This window comes from Poecilia reticulata, chromosome 1, assembly GCF_904066995.2.
Source record: "Poecilia reticulata chromosome 1, P_reticulata-male-v2, whole genome shotgun sequence".
NCBI lineage: Eukaryota > Metazoa > Chordata > Actinopteri > Cyprinodontiformes > Poeciliidae > Poecilia > Poecilia reticulata.
The window spans coordinates 13,139,954-13,163,508 of record NC_088830.1 but is presented as its reverse complement, the minus strand read 5'-3'; the positions used below and the strand labels follow the sequence as shown (position 1 = coordinate 13,163,508).

At 40.9% G+C, this 23,555-nt stretch overlaps 1 protein-coding gene across 6 annotated transcripts; it reads left to right on the top strand.

Annotated features, from left to right (window-relative positions):
- Positions 1-114: 114 nt before the first annotated feature.
- On the top strand, positions 115-23,453 carry LOC103464972 (girdin-like). Of its 6 annotated transcripts, none has more exons than XM_081606525.1 (30): positions 115-324; positions 553-945; positions 1,999-2,090; positions 3,257-3,362; positions 4,937-5,006; positions 5,486-5,544; positions 5,619-5,702; positions 5,780-5,920; positions 6,508-6,683; positions 7,674-7,755; positions 8,217-8,375; positions 8,572-8,718; positions 8,988-9,132; positions 10,094-10,669; positions 10,762-10,967; positions 11,041-11,265; positions 11,761-11,882; positions 11,977-12,115; positions 12,384-12,557; positions 14,070-14,231; positions 14,327-14,604; positions 15,329-15,472; positions 15,546-15,732; positions 16,060-16,205; positions 17,000-17,092; positions 18,033-18,223; positions 18,748-18,828; positions 20,541-20,756; positions 20,902-20,967; positions 21,729-23,453. In XM_081606525.1, the coding sequence occupies exons 2-30, from the start codon at positions 883-885 to the stop codon at positions 22,751-22,753; spliced, it is 5,355 nt and encodes a 1,784-aa protein (XP_081462651.1). In that variant the 5' UTR covers positions 115-324; positions 553-882; the 3' UTR covers positions 22,754-23,453. The 6 variants fall into 6 exon arrangements, with proteins under 6 accessions (XP_081462651.1, XP_008407654.2, XP_008407661.2 ...); XM_008409432.3 differs by lacking the exon at positions 115-324 and adding an exon at positions 331-431; XM_008409439.2 differs by lacking the exon at positions 115-324 and having other exon boundaries at positions 440-945; positions 11,071-11,265.
- The last annotated feature ends 102 nt before the right edge of the window (positions 23,454-23,555 follow it).

Sequence of the window (23,555 nt, the reverse complement as noted above, 5' to 3'; positions counted from 1 at the left end):
TTGTTTGTTTGTTTGTTTGTTTGTTTGTTTGTTTGTTTGTTTGTTTGTTTGTTTGTTTGTTTGTTTGTTTTTGTTGTTTTTTCACAGCGTGGGTACAAAATGGAGTACATAAATTTCTACTCTAGAGTAAGGAACTGGTTATGAACGTTTGACAGTTTCAGGAGGATTTTAATATAAAGCAAAATATTTCAAAGAAAAACTAACTGAAACACAATCAAAGGTAAATGGATGGATGTCCCGATTGTGAACACGGTTTACATTCAGCCACAAGATGGCGCTTTTGCCTCATGAAACGACATCTCATTGCAGCCAAAGTTTGGCGCAGTAAGTTTTTTTTTTTTTTTTTTCTACCTTCACAGTGAACGGTGTGGACCGCTAAGAAATAACGTGTTCCTGTCCGTTTGGATTTGACTGTTTGATTGATTGAGTCGGTAAGAGTGTTGTGACCATGGCAACGGACTGCTAGCTGTAGTAGCATTTCGCCTAAAAACAAGGTGTATTTGACAGAAGATAAGTAGATGTTTTCATTTGTCATACGTCTTTTTGTTGCAGTTCGTTTGTTTAAATATCGCGGATACATCAGCGCTGAGTCTCCCTGAGTGACAGCAGGGAGGAAGAGGAGGAGGAGGAGGAGGAAGAGGATACAGACGGCAGATGCCTTTGCAGCAAACGACCAGGGAGGATGTCTGTCCGTGTCTGGGTGTTGTTGCGGGACTAAATGCGGATATGTTGAAGACAAATCAGAAAAACACAACTTTTATGTTGTCCCGTACCCGATTGAAGCGCCTTTAAAACAGAAACATCTTTTTAAAAAGTGTAACGATCTTAATTCAGAGAGGATTTGGACTTCCTGTTGGGATAAAATACAAGCTTTTAGGGACCATGGAAAGTGGAGATTTCCTGTCCTTCGTGGATCAGTTCATGCTGAGCCCCCTTGTCACTTGGGTAAGTGAACGTTCTGTGCACTATAAAAAAGGGAATTTTTAGAGGATATTAAAAATGTACAAATAATTTCATTGCAACGTTAATCAAACATGGAAGTATAGTGGTTTACTCTAATATTATGAAATACTTTAATTTTATTTGCAAGTTCTTCTTAAACATTGTGTGAAGAATTTAAATCTATTATGTTTGTTCACTATGCTGTCCAACTAAGGAAGTTTATAGGTCATTAATACTTTGGGATCCCTAAGATGTGTTCTCGCCACCCGTGTCCCCAAACTGCATATGTAAAGTTTACTATAGAAATCTTAGTACACATTTTATAAATATTTAATGAATAGTTTTGTCAACTTCCATAATCTCTCTAAATAAAAAAATACACAATTTTCACATTAACTTGTTAAATGATACTGAATGCAGAGGGGACTCAGATTGCTCTATTTAGTTCAAAAATTAAAGCAAATAAATAGATTAATTTTAAACAATAACACTTGTTTAAAATATCTTAGTTAATTTTCATGAACTAAGATATTTTTCCATTTGACTCATACAATAGTGATCAGGCATAACATCATGACCAGCAGTTTGACTGGTCTCTATCTATGCAGCCCAATACACACTGTGTATTCTGACAGCTCTGTATCACAGACGGTGTGAACTTACAGTCTCTTCTCACATGGAGCACAGAGGTTTATCTGAAACTTTCAGCGTCTGCTCAGGTTGGATGGCCGCCGTTATCTGCCCTTATCGTAGATTGAATCACTGGCATATCTTCATTTATAAAGGATGTCATGGTTTGTCTTGCACAGTAACAGTCCCACAGTCCTTGATGACGCTCTATCTTTGTTGTTAAAGATTATTCCCAACAACATTGTAAGCGTTAGCTTAAATGTAAGTAAGTTACTATAAAACTGAATTTCCGTTAAATTTTTTAATAATAAAATCTACAAAAATGTTTCCACATTGATTAAAGCCTAATATTTTTTTCTTAATCTGTGCAATTATAGAGATTGTGAATTCATTTTAAAGCTCCTGCATGTCTTATTCTGTGATTAGGTGAAGACGTTCATTCCAGCTGATGAGGGAATCCACTTGGACTTTTCCGATCTTCTGGATGGAGTGATTCTGAACAAGATAATGGCTCAAATGTAAGTCAGCACACCTCACTTCACTTCTTGCAACATCTTATGAATGTGAACACTTTCAGATTGCATTTCAAAACCAGTGGCAACATTAAAAAACAAAAAAGAACTGGATGAGCATGAGTGACCTGTCAGTGTTGGAGATTTTATAGGGCAGTAAATGTAATTTAGGGGCTGCTGGTGCAGCATCAGGCATCTTTATGCATCCAGGCATCAACAGTGCCGCCATTGTCCCTCTGCAGAAATAAAGAGGATCTTTGTTGTCAGCAGAAGACTTTAAGTGTAACTTTCTCATTACTTACAGGTTAGAGTTTCTCAGAAAATGTTAGAATTAGCATGAGTCCTATATGCGCTGATGCCGAGCATTCTGGCTGCAGAAAAAACAAACTGGCCAAAAACATAAAAGACATCATACATGCTGTCAAGATGCTACTTAAGAGATTATGATTTGCTCGCCTTCTGTTCTGTGCAGCTTTGCCCTCACCCATTATTAAAAGCCTTAACTGATGGTGTTCGTGTGCTTGGCCTTCATGTCTGGGTAAAGTGACACTTCAGAAAAAAACAGCAGAGTCTGATTGTTAGGAGGAGGAGGGGGGCTGCACTTGTGAACAACTTGCCAGCATTCGGCTCACTCATCCCGCTCATGGTCGCGCAGCTTTAAATGTAAAAACAATGTTGCAAGGAAGGGAGGGGAGGAGGCGGGATAATCCCTTGGATTGAGAGACCCTTTTGAGATTAGGACCTGCAGTTCAGCGCCAGTGGGACACAGATGGGAGATAAAGGTCCAGATAGAGGACAGACAGTGTGGAAAGGAATGCAAGAAGCCCTGAGATGAAAATAATGGTGTCCAGGCCTGCATAATTTTTGGTCATTTGAGGTTCACACTTTGCCAACTCAACTCTATAGGCTCACTTCCTCTCAATCCAGTTTCCCAAACTTGATGTGCAGCCAGTGAAAAGTGTAACGTGCCCCCCTCTGTCTGGCTCAAAAACCTCCCCCGTCTGGAGCGATGATGTCACACAGGCTAAAGTTAGGAATGAATGGTGACCTTAGTCTTATTTTCACGGAAGAGTCTGAGCCTAGACCCGTACCAGTTTGTCCTGCGTGATTATCTGTTTGGAAACAGCAGATATGTCACTTAAAATGTGTTTTTTATGCTTTCCTATTTTCAGAAATCCTTCTGCTGCAACTCAGTGTCCAAACAAAGTCTGTAGAGATCCAGGTCAGAGGATCCAGAACCTGAACTTTCTTGTCCAGCAAATCAGAAGTTATTATCTGGTAAGCTTTTGGACAATTTTCCTAGCGTCTTATCTCTTGTAACAGACTGTGCAAAGCATGTTGTCTCATAATCGCATTCTAAACGGGATCCCTGCATGTTTCGGATGCTGTTCCAACTTTGCATTGGCGTCACATGTTGTGGATCTGGTGGCCTAAATATCGGTCATGTCAGCAGATGCGTAATCAGCCCAGAAGAGAGGTTACCACACAGCAGCAAGTAAAGCAGCATATGGAGCTGCAGTCAGACGAACAGGCAGATATACTGTAGCTGTGTAGTGGCTCATGAAATCAAAATATCACAGTGGAAAATGTTGAACTGTCTGTCTCTCTGTCGGTCTCTCCTAAATATTCCAAGATCACCACAGAACTGTTTCTTTTTGGGACAAGACATTGTGTACCTCCCACACGAACACGCCCCTGTTCAAATGAGATTGTGATTTGTCATTTTATTCTGCATAATTCAATACCGAAACACAAATCTCCCAAGGGAAATATTAAATAGAAATACCATAGAGATCTTGTGGCATATTTATGCACTCCGCAGAACTTTTTGATTCAGTTGAAGTCTTCTTGGGTGTCAGCTACGGAAGCCTTTTACTGCCATACAATAAGGAGCGGTTTCTCGTTTTAGCGAAACGAGATTTAGATCTCGTTAAAATGAGAAACTTTAACTTATGAAAATGTGCTTCTCTGACAGATTATGACTTGTTAAAGGGTCATAAAGAGGCTGGCTATGACTCTCCTTCTCACCCAGTTTTCTCTGTACAACATTAGAAGATCCCAAGAGGTGCTGCTGTTGCTTTCTTATTTAAAAATGACGATTTTTTGTAATGAGTTATAAATTTTACTATAATGACTTTTTATATCTCATTGTGACGGCATAGTTCTCTTGTGATACAGATCCTAAATTTATTTCCAGTGTCTGGCAGCTGGACGCTTCATTAGTCAGCGTGCCACATCTTGACTTGCCAATATTTTTCCCAAAGCTCCCCAAATTTACCAGATTGTGTGGATATCTATTATCTGCAGCTTTCTTCAAGTGTATTTTCCTTCAGATTTATTTCTGGAGTCTTGGATTTCTTCCTCAACCCTCTAAGAGACACCTGGAGGTTTTGGGTCAAAGTTGACTGCTGTTTCAAACTGTTCACAATCACTCACCTGGATATAAAACACTAATTCTTAACCCCAGGTGGCCATTTTTTGGCCACCAAATGGACTCTTCTGCATTAAAGTCTAAATGAACAGTGTTTGTCACCAAAACACAGCTTTCTATTCCTCTGTGAGAGGCCATTAACATTCTCGGCTTCCCCTCACCAGCAGTCACACACACTGTTCACACAACTAAGCTACCTATAGACTGAGGCGAGTTTTGGACCTTTTCAGTGCTGCACTAAAGAAGCGAGCTGCGCCGGCTTTTGCGCATATTCATTAGCTGGATTGGTTTCTCCATGCACGTTCACCCAAATTTATTGAAGCATGTAGCCAAAGGTCTAGCATGTCTTCCACCAGCCAAAATCTGCAAGTTTTGTTTTTCAGTCCCCATCTCTTCCTCCTCTGTTTCCCCTTTTCTGCAGGATAATCTGAGACAATTAATCATGATTCCTTTGCCAGACGTGCTGCTGCTGGGCAGGACTCCCTACTGTGGTAGGTTTCTTAAAGATACCTCACAGGATTTTTCGTCTCCATACTCTGTTGGACCTTTGGAGTTTGGATGGACTCACAGTGTGCTTCACTCTCAGCTGATTTTCAGCACATGTAGTTAGATTTTTTGTTTTTAAGAATTTGAGGATGTTTGTAATAAAGTTTTTACTAATCCGTCCATGAAATTACTGTACATTTTTGTTGTTGTTTCTGTTGGAAGATTGCAACATTAAAACAAGATGTCCTCGCTGCCCATGGTGATTAATTCAACTCGGGCTGCAGGAGACTGCAGCAGAGTCAATATTCTCTCCTCCCTAACCATTTTATTCAATTGCACAATCAATCTAATAAGTGCACTGGCTTGTGATGGCAAAACTTTGGCGAATGTTGACCCAAATTCACCAGTCAAATCCCTGCTCAGATGGTAGAAATCCTCCGTGAAGGATCCAGCTCTGATCGTTTTCCTTTTCCATTCTCTGCAGAACAAAGTCTGGAAGAAATGAAGAACCTTCTGCTCTTGTTGATGGGGTGTGCGGTTCAGGTGCGTTTGCTATTGATGCGTTCTTCTGTCCCGTGTGTTACGATAAGAACCTTGCCATCTTTTGTTGTTTGCAGTGTGAGAAAAAGGAGGAGTACATCGAGAGGATTCAGACGCTTGACTTTGATACAAAAGCTGCCTTAGCCGGACACATTCAGGAGGTATCAGATGTTCAAGTCTTCCAGTGTTGTCTTCATTTCTCACTACACTGACTGACTGTTTTCTTCCTGACCAAAAGCTGACCCACAGTCAGGAGAACGTGCTGGATCTCCAGTGGCTGGGGTCCAGTGGCGTTCACCCAGAGGAGATGGAGAGCGCTATGAGGAACATGGCAGCACACCTCCAACACATCCTGGACCAGAGGGACTCCCATCTGGAGGTACAACTTTAACAACATGTTTTTATGAACAGGTTTTACCTTCACACATCACTTTATTCACAGGTTTTTAGAGATGCACAGAAGGATCAGCTTGAGATCAGATGATTTTTGTAACTTGAGTCTAAGGGCGGGCGATATGGACTTAAAGTTTTATTACAATATTTTGTATTTAAGACTCAGAGTTGTCTAAGCCATCTAGTTTTAGAATCAGTGAAATCAGAGGAAGAAAATTGTTTCAGAAAGTTTGATTATTATGAAAAAGTTAAATATGGTCTACATGGTCTCTCATGGGTCAGCTGGTCACACAATCATGGGGAAGACAGCTGATTGGATAGATGTCCACCAGACAGTCAGTGTCACCCTTGACAAGGAGGGGAAGCCTCAACGCTTATTGCTAAGGAAGCTGGTTATTTACTGAGTGCTGTATCCAATCATATTTGTACAAAAATTGTGTGGAAGTAAAACATGGAAAAGATTATCAACACGCTTATACAGATGTCTAAATGATTCAGATCTCAGAAAAGGTGGAATATGAGCTGTAGTTATTTTTTGTAACATCTTGAATTCGCTTCCATTCACCTCTGCAGACAATAGTGGAGCTGATGCTGGAGAAGGAAGGAGCTGTCAGCTTGCTCAGCAGCCCGTCCAGTCCACAGCCTGCCAGCCATTCTCCCAGCATGCAGCAGCAGGCAGGGACCCAGCAACATCTGGCTGTGGAGTTGGCTGATTCTAAGGCAAAGATCAGACGACTTCGGCAGGAACTGTAAGTACACCACAGATTAAGAGAAGATTGACATAAATACGCTTAAAAATAAGGATTTTATCAGGAGTTAAATAACAGGGTTACATGGTCCACTTTTACCTTCAGAGGGGCTAATAAGACTTTGATTTACTAATTACCATTGGGACTGAACTTAATTAATATTTTCCCAATTTAGGAATATGTTTTGAGTTTTGTTTTTTCTAGTGTCAAACCAAATCTAAGTTTTGTATATTTTATCATAATAAATGCAATTAACTTATTTTAGTTGAATGTACAACATATATAAATATATGTTAATTTACAAAACCATTCTAATAATTTACATTAAATGATTAACTGAAGTATTTTATTTTGCTCTTTATTGTTAAAGTTGATCAGGACCTTTTTTCAATCAATACTCCATGACCTTCTGTTTGCTTTGGGTATAAAATATATGATTGTACTTGAGAAAAGAGGAATGTGGACATATATCTTCTCACTTTCTTGGGTCAGTGATTAGTGAATGTTAAAAGCTCTTCCCTGTATTTAGCTGCTGGAGGAGAGTGAATGAACGGCGGTGGCAGAGATAGCACAGGATAAGCGATGCCCTGCGGAGTTTGGCCCACATTGCTGCCTGCTTGGCAGGTTTCATTGCGGTGCACTATCACTGACCCACATTTGCTCTGCATTTCAGCAGATACAACACACACGCACACCCACCACACACAGTCACAGTTCCACCATTTCTCTCCATCCAGTTGTCTCTGATGTATTATCCTCTCTTGTTGATGGGATAATTCATCCAGCTGCCTCTGAGCAAGCAGAGATTTCAGGCACAGATTTACTTTGCCCTTTCAAATGGTTTGTCTTCTTTTCTATTTTTTTATTGAACATTTTTTATTTTGCGAGTTGTCCTCCCATTCTCTGTGGGTAAAAACTAATCACGTTAAATTATTCTGATACTAACACAACACACCTAACTGCAGTTTCTCACTGCATGCTTTGCCACAGAGAGGAAAAGAGCGAACAGATGCTTGATTGCAGACACGAGCTGGAAAACGTGGAGACCGAACTAAAACGGATTCAGCAGGAGGTACGACTTGACAAAAATACGTAGTTATCCACTACTTTGTGTTGGTCAGTCACATAAAATCTCAGTAAAAGACAGTTTTTTTGTCGTAACGTGACAAAATGTTTAGTTTGATGAAGGACTGGCTAACCTGAGAAACAAACAAAAAGAAAAACGCAAAGAGATGCGTGCCCAGTGTTTGTTTTTGAAGACATATTTATTTCCAACAGTGACATGTTCTGCGTGCTTCCAAAATGCTTTGTCAAAATCTGTTAAAACCGCATTAAAGCTGTTAGACTAATGCAGAAACTGGTGCAAAAAAAGAAAAACCTTTTGAGTCAGAAGTTCTTTTCATATTTATAAATATCTATAATCTCCAGGATGAGTTGGAGGGAATGTCAAGTTTGTACAAATGTGAAAGGTGTATTTTCTTATTGTTAAGTCCTTGCCTCTAAAGGGAAGTCATGTGTTTGACCTTCATCCAGAACTCCCAGCTGCAGGTGGATGCACGTGCTGCCCGTACCTACCGGGATGAGCTCGACGCCCTGAGGGAGCGCGCCATCAAGGCGGACAAGCTGGAGAGCGAAGTCGGGCGCTACAAGGAGCAGCTGCACAAGATGGAGTTCTACAAAGCCAAAGTGGAGGTGAAGGCAGATTTGATTGTTTTCCATTTTTGGTTTTTACTTACACTTCCTTTAAAAGTGAGGAGTTACGGTTGCTCCTGATGCCACGTGTGCATAAATATAGTTTGTTGACAAGAGTATTTAAAAGCTTTGAGGAAAAAGCTTGAAAATTTGAACTTGATAGGTTAGTTGTGCAAATGTATTTGGTGTGTCACAGGAGCTGAAGGAGGACAACAGGGTCCTCCAAGAGACCAAGGAGGTGTTGGAGGACCAGCTGGAGGGCTGGAGGTCCCGAACAGATCAAATCCACCAGCTGGAGAAACACAACCTGCTGCTGAAGGCCCGCGTCCATGACATGGAGCAGGTCAGGCATGTTTTATACAGAAGGAGCTTTTTTATGTTTCTGCCTAGAATAAGGCATGGACAGTAAGGTGATTTAAAAATAAAAACAGACTGCATGACGACAGTCTGTTTTTATTTTTGTTTCTCCATTTAGGAACCAATCAAAACCAAAGGCTGATTTTTGATTTTTTGAGAGTAAGGAGGCAGCACAGGTCACACATTTAGCTTAGTGTTTTCTCATTCCTCTTGCCACGCCAAGCCAATTCTTGAAGCACTTTGTTTTGACTTCAGGAGAAAGAAGCAGACGCGAAGCGGATGAAGGAGCTTCAGGAGGAGAACCTGGCTTTGTGTCTGGCACAGAGGAGGAGCATGGAGGAGTCCCAACACCTGGGCTGGGAGCTGGAGCAGCTCTCCATGACCGCAGAGAACTCCCACGGTGAGAGAAAATGGGAGCAGCAGGCGTCAGAGGGAGGGGATGTTGTTATGAGATAGAACCTGTCTAAATATTTTCTGCCGTGTCCCAAGGAAGGACTGGCACATGAAAGCCAATCAAAGACTGAGTTTCACAGGAATATGTTTCGTTTTCAGTTCCATAAAATTAGTAGAGAGGACTGACATTTAACTAGGCCACCCGCTGCTGCAGACTCCCGGTCATCCAGGACATGACCGTCCTTGAGGATGTTTCACCCTTCATCCATCAGGCTTCATCAGCACAGAGCTGAAGAATGAAATGTCTCAAGAACCATTACTACTGAACCAGGCCATGACCAGCATGTTCAAAATGATTCAACTTTAAACCAAGATAATTTAAGATATTTAAATGAGCTACATTTTTACATCCGAAGTCTGACTCAAAATCAGTTTTTATCATTTTTATTTTAATGAAAACTAAATTTTGCTAAATACGTTTTATTGAATAAACAAATAATATTTTATTTAATGATTTTCTTATATAGTTTGCCTTTAAACCTGTCTTCATTTCTTCAATGAATTTTAAGATATTTGGTTTAAATATTTTTGTAATTTTGACTGAACCTTCCAACTGGCTGACTGAAATTCAGATGCAGTTTTCTGCAAACCTTCACCTTAACAGCTTTAAATCCAGTTTAGTCAGTTTAAATAATATTCTCCTAAATTTTCTTTCATATAAAGTAATGTTTAAAATATTATTCATGTCTTCCTTTGTTCTCGGATTAACTAACTAAATAGAACTCTTTTTATTTGCATCTAAACAAACCTAAGACTACTAATTCATTCAGCTTCTTTTACATAACTGGCCCAATTTCAGTTTATGTAAATTGAAATTGTAAATGTGAGACCATTAAAATGAAAGGTTAGCATTAATGCACATCCTTTTGGGTCCAAAAGTTACAAACTTTTGTTGTGTTTCTTCAAAGGGCCACAGACGCTGAGCGAAGAGGTCAGTGAGAAAACCCGGAGTCAAATTTTAAAGCTGGAGAAGGAAAACCAAAGACTCCTGAGGACCATCGAAGAGCTGAGAGCTGCAGCTCATAGCAGCTGCAGGAAAGCCAAACCCAGCCCCCAGTGGTTGGTGTGCAACGCCAACCACTTTACCTCATCGGCAGAGCAATCAGAGACAAACACCTTCTCAGGAGATTCACACTGCCAGCAGCAGCTCATCACAGAAGAGCTGGAAGGAGGCCAAAGTCAGATCCTTCTCACGGGTTATCCAGACTGTCACGCGCAGGAGAACGGACACCTGCAGGATCAAGACAAAGAAATGGTGTCGGATCTGGAAACCTTGGAAAATAACCACAATCAGTTCCATTGCTGTGTCGGGTCATGCGGTCACTCCCCAAGCTCACAGAGCAAAAGGCCACACCACGACAGCGCTCACACAGGTGGGCCAACACGTCCGTCTTATGCAAGCAGGCACACACAGCGGCTGGAGGTTAAATGCAGGGGTCTGGACACGCTCAATCAGCAGCTACAGACTTCTCTTTACAACACCGGTAGGTTTGGTAGCTTCACTTTGTATGCTTATGTAACTATTTGAAATGCCACGGTTTACATTATTTTATTTTACCCTACTGTGCTTTTTGAGAGCGTAAAGTTCAGCGTTTGGAGGCCGAGGTTCAGGAGCTGGAGGCAGAAAACCAGGCACTCCAGGCATCCCTTGAAGAGCTTCGGATCTCAGCGAGACGTCTGGAGCAGCTGGAAACCGAGAAACAAAACCTGGAGCACGAAACCTCCACGCTGGAGAAAGACAAAAGGCAACTAGAGAAAGAAAACCGAAGACTCCGACAGCAGGTAGAAATCACATTTATTTGATAAACTAATAAAACGCGTGACATTATAAGACTTAAAGGAGCTACAAAAGTAGTTTCCTGGTTGCTATGTTCATCCTTTCCAGGCCGAAATTCAGGAAGCCAACTTAGACAGCCGTAACGTCTGCATGGCAAGCTTGGAAAGAGAAATGCGTCTGCTGGTGAAGGAGGCGGAGGGGTTAAGAGAAACATCTGAGAGGGTCAAAAGCTTGGAGAGAGACAACAGGGAGCTGATCAAACAAGCTGCTATTGACCAGAAGACCCTGGCAACACTCAGAGAGGTGAGGATAAACCACATCTAATAGGCAGTACAAGACATGCTAACTGCAACACATAAAAACAAATACCTGTACAAATCTGCACAGGAACGTTTAATTAGTGTCACTTGTGAGAGTATTCTTACTGTTTAAAGCTGTCCACATGTTGCATCCTCAATGAATTGTATTGGAATTTCACGTGATAAACCAGTTTCAAAGGGAAACTGCGTGGTTTTTAATTTTTATTTTTTTTTAAGTGTGGCATACTCTAATACAATTCTTTTTTTTTTCCTTTTCGAGGTGCAATTATGAAAAATGTATTTAGTGTATTGACTCTAAGGGGATGAATACAAATAAATAAATAAATCTGTCTTTGCTTTTCCTGTCACTCTACAATGACGCACTATGTTGCGTTGGTCTGCCAAATCCAAATAAGAGACACAGAAATCTGCGGTTGAAACTTGACAAAATGTGAAAGAGTTCAGGAATGATGTCATTTAAAATGCTATCCACCTTCAGGAGTTGGTGAGTGAGAAGCTGAAAACTCAGCAGAGAGACAACGAGCTGGAGACGCTGTCCCACGAGCTGGAGATGAAAGTCCTGAACCAGGAAAACGCGCAGCTACAAGCAGCAGACAGCAGGTTTGTGCAAACTGCTTAGATATCAATTCCAACAGATGTTTTGTATGTTTAAATATCTTTTGTGATTTTGTTTAATGTTTTTTTCCTGAGATAGGGTCAAGATGCTAGAATCCGAGCTGGAGTCGTCTCTAAAGAAGTCCCTACAGATTAAAGATGACAAGATGGCCGCCCTGGAGGCTCGGCTGCAGGAATCTACCTCTCTAAACCAGCAGTTTCTGCAGGAGCTGAAGACTGTAAGTGAAGTCAAAAGGTTCAGATCTTTATTTGTTTCATTTCTACGAATTAAACTTTCAACAAAACAAAGAGAAAAAGTAGAAAACCCGAATAAATAGTTTTAAAAAAACGATGGATAAGACAGAACCAGTGGCTTCTCCAGTCCAGTAAGTTTCTTAATGAAAACGGAGCCGTAACTACACCGTGTGAACACTACGATCTCAGAAGTAGGGAATTCATTCTAGAGAATTAGCTGATTGTTGAAGTGAAGCTGCACACTTCTACCAGGTGAAGCTGAGCCACGAGGCCTTGCAGCAGCGGCAGGAGGAAGAGCGGACGGCGGCGGGTTCCAGCCCTCCAGCGCAGACCAACAAGGCCGTGACCGAGTGGCTGCGGGAGAGCCACGAGGCTACCAGGGGGCTGCTGAGGCTCAAAGACCGCCTGATTGAAGTGGAGAGAAACGTAAGTAGTTTGTTTCTGCCGAGGCTGTCATATGGGGTGGTTGAGGAGGTGGTGAGGATTGACGCAGAGACCCAGGTTAAGATGATGATGATGATGAAAAGTTTAATAAGATAGTGCTCAAAACAGTCCGGTTCAAGCAGCACGGCGGAAGACTTAGCAACAGGTAAGTACCGATAGCAACTGAAAATACACGACTGGAAACGAGAGCAGAGTCGACACAGGACTTATCAGTTCTACTGTGAGCGACATGCAACAAACACACAAGGATCTGACTACGACAACAATCGGACAAGAGACATAAATACACAGGGGGGTAATTAAGGGAATGAGACACACCTGGGAACAATCAACGGGGAAGCACAGAGACTCACAGGGAACAGGATCACACAGAAAAAACTCAAAAATAAACACACAGAAACACAGATCATGACAGAGGCAGATCCTGTGTTTAAAAAAAAGTCGCCGAGGGAGGCATCTCTGAATGTGATTCTGCCAGAGGTCTCCTCTTCGTTATTAGAAATCGATCCGTGTATGTGTAGGAGGAGTTTTAGCCCCGCTGCGACGTACGGCCTCCACTCAATAACAGCTGGGATCGACTTCCGTCCACCATGAGCCTAAATAGGTCAAACCAGGATTGGAAAATTAATGCATGGCTGCACTTTACAGAAATTGGACAATTTTGGATTTAATCAGATTCTAACCAGCCTGGTTTATTTGTGCTGGATTAGATTGAACTGAGATGAAAGATGCATACATTTTATCTGAAATACCATGAAATCTCTTTTTTGAGTTTTTTTAGTATTATTATTATTATTATTATTATTATTATTATTATTATTAGAAACTATTGCTAAGAAATTAAAAACGTGGATGAAATTATTGAATGACGTTGTTCCAGTATAATTTAATAATGATTTGACCTTGAAAACAGAATGTGATGACTTGGTCACATATTTTGAATCTTTATAATTATGAAAGACTCAATTTCAACATTATAGCAGAGGCCAATATTTTTCCATTTAACTTTTCTCGGATCTTTTAGGTTTTATTAAATATAATTGTCAGGCTCTTGGGTTGTTTTGGGGTTTGACCTGAAATCTTTTGGAAATATCAGCCTTGTTCTTACCCGACCAAACCACAGGACTGTTGCTCTCTTTAGGCAATTGGCTATTTTCTAGTAGCCATAAACTGACTCATAAACACCTGCCTTAGTTGAATGAAATGTTCTCTTGTCTTTGCCATTTTGGAGTGGCTAGATAACGTAAAAAGTATTTTACAAGTATTAAATAAAAATAATAAATACAGTTGGGTTGCGTGAATCGTTAGTGGGCCAATGGTTACAGTATATCTGCAAATTGTGGAATTTGTCAACACTGATGCGCTGAAACAAAAGGCTGGATTCACCTTTCAAAATTATGTTGCACAAGAATCATTTATTTCACACATCTAAACCAGAGGTGCAGGGTTCTGGAATATGTTGGTGGTCCTGAATGATATCTGTTTCTCTTGAAGAACGCCACTCTGGAGGCCGAACGGCAGGCAGCGCAGGTCCAACTCAAGCAGCTGGAGAGTCAATCAGACAGCCAGCAGGCTCAGATCCTCGCCCTGCAGAGGCAGGCCGCTTCGCTGCAGGAGAGCAACACGGCCCTGCAGACGCACAACGCTAACCTCCAGGTCCCGCCTCAGTACTCCCTAGATAATGAAATCATTGCAGCATAGTCGCCGGTGAAGCAAAACCACACAAGGCGTCAACGGTTCTCCCTCTGCAGGTGGAGAAGTCGACACTAAATTCCCAGAGTGCCTCCCTCATGGCCCAGAACGCTCATCTGCAGCAACAACAGTCCGGGATAGAAAGTGAGCGTGACGGCGCTGTACAGGAACGGGAAGAACTGCGTGGCGCTCATGAGCAACTCCTGCGAGATCACGAGCGACTGACGGTTCTGCACGAGCGACAAGCCATGGAGTGTGAGGCTCTGATGGGGAAACATGCCTGTCTGAAGAACGCCCACCGCACGCTGGAGCTGGAGTATCGAACTTTACAGGACAGGTCAGAGAGACGAGATGCTGCCAGGATGACAATGAATGCTGTTGTTTTGGTTTGTTGTTTGTTTGTTTTTTTTCACATTTATTGAGGTTACAACCAGGGCCGGACTCTAGAAAACACAAACAGGGGCCGTAGTGCAGGGCCCCAAATTTTTGGCTGCCCAAAGATTTAGGATGTTTTTACAATAAATGCATGTTTTACAAACATTGTAGCTTATGTAAATGTCATAAGCCCTTATGAAGTGTAGAGTTTGAATATTGTTACATTTTTATCAACGTAAAATATGAATAAAATCCTGCTTCTTTTTTTCTTTTCTTTTTTTAAATAGGGCACCAAAACTATCTCAAGCCCAGCTGTGATTATCGTTCTAAATCCAGCCCTGCTTATAACCTCAAACTCTAAAGTATTTTACTGGAATGATGTGGCTTTCTTTCAACAGTGGCATTCCTCTTACCGCTCTTCCATAAAGGCCACATTTGTAGAGCGCAAAACTATTAGGTAGACACATTTTCTCACGTGAGGTATGGATCTCTGCAGCGATTAAAAGAAAAAGTATAATTTCCTTAAAATGTGACAAAAAACAAAAACAAAAAAAACTTGAAGATGTATGACAAGTTTTGCAAGCAAGTTTAGTCCATGACAGTTTATGGTTTACAAAAAGCGTGTCAGTGTGCACTCATGTGATCCGCCTCCGTCTGTGATTTTTTTTTATTTTATTTTATTTTAGATATAACAACCTGATGCAGCAGAGAACTAAGCTGGAAGAGCGGGAGAAAACCTTAAAGGAGGAGCAGATGAGGATCTCTCTGGAGAAAGAACAGCATCAGACAACAGCGGCCGAATGTTGCAGGCTCCGTGACGAGAAGGACCAGTAAGAGAGCATAAAGAACAGACGCCGCGCTAACCCGACGCTGGGCTCACCGTGCTTTTTTTCCCATTTAAAGGCTCAACCGCACATACCGGCTGCTTCTCAGCGACAACGAGGCGCTGACAGTGGACCACAAGCTGCTCAAGAGCCAGCTGAACGAGGCCAACCTGAAGTACACCTGGCTGGAGGCCGACTTCTCCAAGCTGAAGAAGGAAGACCAGGAGCTGGACATCAACTTCACAAAGCTCACCAACCAGTGTGAGGTATTGGATGAGCACGTTTTTTTTTATGGTCTGCAGCCAGCTTTTAAATGATACTTTGACACGCGGTTCTTTCTATGATGATTACATTACCTTAACTTATAACTAATCCCAACTGAGACGGTGTTAGAAAAAATATCGCAAAATTGAACAAATTTACACAAAAATGTTCAAATCTGCACAGAAACTCTCTAGAAACTATTTACTGTTTATCCACAAAAAATAAAAAAAAGTTGATTTGTAGTTTAGTTACACTTTAGGTTTGCCGACTCTTGTTTGCGTAGCTCGTTTTGAGCGAACTAAAGATTGATTTCTGCATGTGATGTTTAGTTGTTGAGTCAGTTGAAGGGGAACCTCGAAGAAGAGAATCGGCATCTGATCGGTCAAATCGAGACCCTGATGCTGCAGAACCGAAGCTTGCTGGAGCAGAACATGGAAAGCAAGGATCTGTTTCATGTTGAGGAGCGACAGTATATGTAAGCAGCACGGAGGACACACACAAAACAACCCGATATCATTATTTAGTTGTTTAGTTTTGAATAAAATCACTTGTCCCACAGTTACTAGCACTCAGGCTGGTGATATTTGAACTGTATTTTGAACTCTTCTTCTCTAGCACAAGTTTCGATTTCTTGGATGTTCTCTTGTCTTGCTGCTCTTGAAGACTGGCTAAGATAAATTACCACTCTGTCACATCACGATTGTGAAAAAGTTTTGTTTCACTGAGAAAAGGTCTCTACCTTACAAAAAATGTTCTTGTTACTTTTATTTTAGGATGTGTGGATTGTTGGAACATCAAACTAGAGTTGCACAACATGCATGTTTATCATTATCACAGTATGGCTACGTGGAAACAACTGCTAGTGTTTGCAGTTATAGTTATACTAGCAAGTACTACTTATTGTACATAAGTACAATGATTCAAGCTCTGTATGATTGCTATATAATTGGTGACTTTTGTTTCTTAATGGACCAGAGAATGTTTGCAAGAGAGCATTTATATGTCCTGGTGAAATCATTATGAACTATAACTAAGTTGTTTCTTTGCTAAAACAGCAAATGTAAACAAACGCAGACCTTGTTTAGACGAAAATAAAGAATTTGATTGTGATCCAGTAGGATGGAAAGGATCAAATTTGAATGAACTATGAGTGACAGCTTCAGATAAGAGAAGAGATACTTAGGAACATTTTAAGGAAGAAAAAAATGGTAAAAAAATAAAATAAAATTATAATAATAATATTGCAATGATGTCTCTGTGTTTGTTTAGTGATAAGCTCAATGATTTGAGAAGACAGAAGGAGAAGCTGGAGGAGAAGATAATGGATCAGTATAAGTTTTACGACCCCTCACCTCCTCGCAGGTAAACCGTCTCTGACAGTCACACAAATGTTCTGAGTGAATCAAGCAGCTTCAAATGTTCTGAGTGAATCAAGCAGCTTCAAATGTTCTGAGTGAATCAAGCAGCTTCAAATGTTCTGAGTGAATCAAGCAGCTTCAAATGTTCTGAGTGAATCAAGCAGCTTCAAATGTTCTGAGTGAATCAAGCAGCTTCAAATGTTCTGAGTGAATCAAGCAGCTTCAAATGTTCTGAGTGAATCAAGCAGTTTCAAATGTTCTGAGTGAATCAAGCAGCTTCCACGTTTCAGCTGCTTCTGTTGAGATGCTTCTGTTTGCTAAACACAACCATCTTAGTGCACATTAAGATTACAAACTGGAAAGGTGAAGTCTGAAATATGAATAGTTGGATAGTCAACTACTTGAGAGTCGCTAGATGGAATGTTTGATTTGTGCTCTTTTTAATTTTTTATTATTTGATTAGTAAAATCAGTAATCATAAGTAGAGGTGGGCATTGATTGTAAATGATATTTCACATGTTAAGAATTTTGATTTGTTGTCGTCACAGTTTACAATCTCCCAAAACATAATTAAAATATAATTCAGTGCAGCTTCCATGTGCAGCTTAGTGACATACTCACACTTTTTATTTGACTGATTTCACATAAAAGAAGTGTATTACAAACTGAATGTTTTTCAAGGTCAGTATTTGTGTTTGTGAGGTTATGATTGCGACGTCATGCAGTCCCAGCTTTACAATTAGCTAAAAAAAAAAAAAAAGAAGTAAAAAACGGTTCTTATCGTCATTTGTGTTTTTTCCATTATTGAGATACTACCACAAAATATCCTGGTTAAACCCTAAGTCCATATCGCCCACTCCTAACCGTAAGATTCCAGTTTGAATTTTGAACGTCTGAATTCCACCTCTGTTGCCTCCATCATTTCCACCATGTTGCGCTGGCAGGCGTGGCAACTGGATAACTCTGAAGCTGAAGAAGCTGATGAAGTCCAGCAGCCGTGAAAACGTCCCCGAAAGCACACTCGCTTCTGAGGCTGAAGCCGTCCACTACGGCGGCTCCTTCATCAGCTCCGACGGATCGGGAGGATCGGCCTCCACCTCAGCGGGTGACTTCACTTCACAGCAACGTGGCAGCAGTGAGTATGTGAACCTGAAACTCACCGCATCCGGCCTGTGACTGTCGGAGAGGAAGCAGCAGTTTTATCTTCACCTTTAAAACATGGAATTACCAAATGTTGACTGTTAATAAATAGTAAATTTGTTTAAGAACTATTTACGGACGTGCTTCTCTGTTCTGAGCCTCGACGCAGTTTGATCGTTGCCGTTTCTTTAAATATGCACGACTGCATTAAATCACGAATCAGCTGAATTTTCTTGTTAACACCGATCCAAAAACTCACATGAGCATTTTCAAAGTTTGTCATTTTTTTCTGCTCAAGACGGTGTTGCATGCCAAGTCCAGACACTCATTATTCCTGATGGATTTTGTGTGTGAAATTTCTCCAACACTCATAAATGTCTCCCTTGTGTCTTTTTCTTGTTTATGTGGATTCATTCCCTCCTTTTGTCAACCTTTGGATTTTGTTTTCCCCTTGTGTTTTCCTCCCCTCCCATCGTCATGTGTATTTGTCTCATGTGGTCACGCTTTGGTTTTGAAAAGCCCCCGTGAAAAAGTTCCCCCGTTTGAGGAGCAGGCTGAAGGACAAAGACAAAGTCAAGTCCATCTTCCGTCGTTCTTTCTGTAAGAAAAACCGGTGTCCACCGCCTGCTCTCATTGTGACTCGCGTCTTTGACGTCGCTGTTATTGCAGTAATTCCAGCAGAGCCTTTGCTTTATGCTACTACATCATAATGTGCTTGGTCCTTACAAATGGTGCATTGCAAACAGAGTTGGGTAGTAACTGGTTATATTTACTAAGTTACTTTTCCTTGGTTTACTTTTACTATGCTGTACTTTTTACTTTAACTTGAGTAATTTTGTCTGGACGTATCACTGCTCTTACTTGAGTTAAATTCCTGGATGCTCGACCCACTCTGAGTATCCAGAACAAGCTTATTTTGGCCAAAAACTCAGCAGACACAGACACACACCTGCAGTTTTTGTTAAAGTTTAATAAGTTTCATACTGAAAGAAATTGATTTGGAAAATAGCTTCTTTCGCATTATCTTGATATTTTGTAATTGTGTTATTGATATGGATCATTTTAATTTTGATCTCTAAAATATCAGGATCTCCTTTGATATAGATTTCACTTTATAGTTTGGTCTGTCTGATTGTGTTATTTTTAATTATTAAATGACTGATGTTGTGTTTCAGTCTTTTTACCAAATGTGTTTTTTACTCTTAACTCTTACTTGAGTAAAGTTTCGGGTACTCTACCCACCTCTGATTGCAAAAGCATTCATACCACTCGAATTTTCTCACAATTTGTGTTTTCTTGAGGTTTTATATGCTCAAACTGTGCAAAGTACTGAATAACAATTAGAAGGGAAAAAAAATGTCTGGTTTTCAATGTTTTGTTTGAAATAACAAAACTGAAAAGTGTGACGTGCATTTGTATTCAGCCCTCTTCACTCCAAAAATGTTGTGCATTCACTTTTATGTGGAAGTAACAGGGTGTATACGTAAAATCCAGATGTTCTGTGAAGTCCACAGATGTTTGTTGAAGAACGTATGTGAACAAATAGCATCATGAGGATCAAAACACACAGCAGACAGTAGTGGGGACATTTAAAGTTGAGCTATTTGAATCCAACAGAGAATATGTGGCAAGGCTTGAAAATGAATCCATCCAAACTCGCTGAACTTGAGTGTTTTTGTGAGGCAGCAAGTGCAACAATTCAGTATCTTGACATGCAAAACAAGCAAAGACTTACAAACGTAACAAAAGTTTTTTTTTTCTTTTTACAAAGTATTGACACAGGGAGGCTAAATATAAATGCGCGATACACTTCTAGGTTTTATTTTTGTCAAATAATTAGAAAGCCAAGTATTACTTTCCTTCAACATCACAATTATGCACTGCTATTTGTTGGCCTATGGCATAAAACCCCAAAAACAATACATCAATGTTTTTAGTTGTAGCCTAACTAACTGTAAAGATGGTTATAGTTGTGGACATTTTTGCAATATGCTATAGTACTAGCACTAACAGCAACATTACAATGTCCACCAAATCTTCAGCTTCATTTCACCAAACTTCACTCATTTTCTATGTTGCAACAGCTTCAAGTGTCATTTACCTTCCAGAACGGAGACAACTCCTTATGAATGCAGGAACGTTGTGGCGCTGCATGAGTTTTGCCCTTCCAGCTGCAGCAAATTCACCTTTACAACCGTTCTGTGCCGCTCACATGACCAGACAGACAAACTACCCTGTACTGTGCATGACACATTTCACCTGTCTGTCCATTTCCCCCACCCACCCAATCACTCCTTCATCCTTCAATGTAGCTTTGAGCAGCTTATCCCAGACATCGACCTCATTTGAGACAAAGCAGGAAACTGATGCGGACGAAGGCCAAGAGGATCTGCTGACCTCGCCTCTCTGTACCTCCGTATTATCCATCCTCCAACATCACCAGCATCATCCCACCACTCTTCCATCTGGCCATTTCAACAACAGCACCCCTGTCACTGGCCCAAACATTTCTGAGCTGTGGCTTACAGGTAGAGGCAACGAGAAACTGATGTTGTGTTGGATTTCGTCAGCACTAGTAGAACAGCACCCAGAGGCTGAAACTGTAAATCCTGTTCTTGCTGGGTGGTGATTTCCTACTTTTTTTTTTTTTTTTTTTTTTTTTACATCCTGCAGACAAAGATTCGAATGGCAGCACTGTGCCATCTGGATGTGAGGAAAGCGACGGGCTGCAGAATCGTGGTAAAACCTTTTGAATTCCTGTTTAGAGGATTCAGTCAGCATGCAGATGTGCAGCCAGATCAGGAATTAGGCTAAACCCCTCAAACTGCAATCATGACCCTGTTTTGAATTAATCTCTTTTCTGTTCGCATCTGGAGAGCGGGAGGCTCTGCTCTACCGCTCCCTGTTGGCTGTTACTGTTTACTTACTTCCCCTCTACGTATCAGTGTGTTGAGCACATTTGCCTGTTGAGATGAAATTCCCACCAAATGTTGAAAAAAACTCCAACAGATTGAAAGAAATATATAACTTTCACATAAAAATGTATGTTATAAAACATATAGTTGTTTTTAAAAGATGTTTTTCTGCAATAGTGACCTTTATCAGACAGCAGATAAACAGGAAATAGAGTGGAGAGAGAAGGTGCAGTGTGTTTGTTATTTTTGTCTTGCTTAGAAATTCATCTGTATTACATCTGTTCAATTTTTAAGGATGTCCCAAAGTATTTGTCTATTATTTTCTCTTTTATTTGGGTCTGGGAAATTGTCTTGTTTCTTTAAATGAAGTCTGCCAGTTCCCTATGCTAAAAAAAGAACAGCCCCATATCATGATGCCTCCACTACCAAACTTCACTGTTTGCATGGTTCATCCATGATGTTTAAAGTTATATTACTAAACCATAAAGTCCCAGTTTTTCATTGGCGTCATCGAAGGTTCAAGGTATTTGATACTTATTTTCTTCATTTTTGAAGCAATGTAACTTTATCTCTTTATTTCTCCAGCGACCAATGCGGTCCAGTGTCGAGCCCAGAGTGAGAGCAGCGGCGAGTTGAGCCTGAGCCTGGAGAACGAGCCTTGGTCAAACGGCAGCAGTCCTGTCCAGCAGCCCCCGTCACGTAACTCCTCATGTTCCTACCAGCCGCCCAGTGACGTGTCCACCCCGCAGCCCCACTCAAAGCTTCAGCAAAGCAGGGAGAAAGCCGCCACGATGCCGACTCCCAGCAGTCTGAACGCAGACATGCTTCAAAGACAAAAAGATCCAGTGCTGTCTCAGGACTTCTGGCTCACAAGAGGCACAAGAACCATCCGAAGGGGGTCGAGGAAAAAAGTGTCTCGTCGCTCCTCAGACTCTGGCAGCGCAGGGAAAACTAGCTCAGAGCCCGACGGGGTAAGCTCGAAAGACGAAAAAGCTCAAGCCTCAGCTTGTTCACCGATCACAGTGCTGTACGTTCAGGGTAAATCATCCTCAATGTCTGGCTGTCTGAACTGCTTCTCTGCCCCTCTTGTGAAAGAGGCACAGCTGGGGGAGTTCAGGTCTCCTAAGAGTCTCCCTCACGCCAGCAGCGTGATTTCTTCAGCGGAGGGCTCATCTCGACGCTCCAGTGTCAGCAGCGACTGCAGGAGGACTGTCCAAACCGAGCAGCAGGAGCAAGCACAAGAACAAAACTCTGACATAAGAAACATTGAGCCCGGGCCTGTTCCTCCGGTCAAACCTCCAAGAGATCCAGCGGTTATTGTTCCCACGAAACACCACAAATCCGTTTTGCAGGAGCCACCGTTTGGCTCGTCGTTCACCTTTAACTCGGTTTTCTCAGACACAATCTTCAGTGATTCTGAGATCACCGCAACAATCTTGGACACTATTGACATGAGCACAAATTTCCTCGGTCCTAATCCGTTGGCAGAGCAAAGCTCTCCCCCCGAGAGAGGAGAAAACTCTGAGGAGACACCGCGGACATGGCTCAGCTCTGGAAACGAGCAAAGCGAAACAGCAGAGGAAGCAGGAGGGCTCACAGTCGAGGACTGATGGCTTTTAGTCACGTAACATCTGGTTCTTATGGGTCCTTCAAACACATCGGTTTGAATCAGAATACACAGAATTAGTTGTGATACAAATCTTCAGAAAGTGTCAAATAATTAATAGTATTCTTTATTTTATTTTTATTAGATATTTGTGTTTTTAGGACTTTTTATTTTGTTTGTTTATAAGTAAAGGCCAGTGTCAATCATTCACTCAGTGTAATATCGGGACAATAAAGTGTCTATTTTATTTATTTTCATATTGAGTCGAAAATACTTATTGGTGATGTGCAATATTTTTCAGGTGGAGTTGAATCAGTACAGGACAGAATATCCAGGTGTTGATGCCTATGATACAGCATGAGGCTGTGAATCTGTGACCAGGAGCCAAACAAAATGTTACACTGTATTTTCTGTTCACAGTCATTGTTTTATGCCAAGTTATTATTAACTGTTCATAAAAGTTATTATTATTATTATTATTATTATTATTATTATTATTATTATTATTATTATTATTATTAGTTAAATTGGTGCTTGTCAGTTTTTATTTTGCCTATGTTCTTTTACTTATGTGACAATCCTGACAATCCCATATATTTGATTTTTGCTCCATCTCAGTGTTAAAACTCCCCTCCTAAACCTGTAACTTATTATTACTCTAGTAACTAGGAGTTATATGATATTAAAGCGTGACCAAATGACTATCCTGGATGCTGTTTTCCTTTAATAAAGCGAAAAGACGTTAAAAAGAATAGATGAAAGCCGATGTGTTTTATTTTGAAGTCCTTGTCCCCGCCCCTGTACTC

What these genes read in the sequence shown, in the direction of transcription:
- LOC103464972 (XM_081606525.1), top strand. Translation starts at nt 883, where the DNA reads ATGGAAAGTGGAGATTTCCTGTCCTTCGTGGATCAGTTCATGCTGAGC. An exon ending in TCTACAAAGCCAAAGTGGAG is followed by an intron (nt 8,376 to 8,571) that starts GTGAAGGCAGAT and finishes GGTGTGTCACAG; the next exon opens with GAGCTGAAGGAGGACAACAG. An exon ending in TTCTGAGCTGTGGCTTACAG is followed by an intron (nt 20,757 to 20,901) that starts GTAGAGGCAACG and finishes TACATCCTGCAG; the next exon opens with ACAAAGATTCGAATGGCAGC.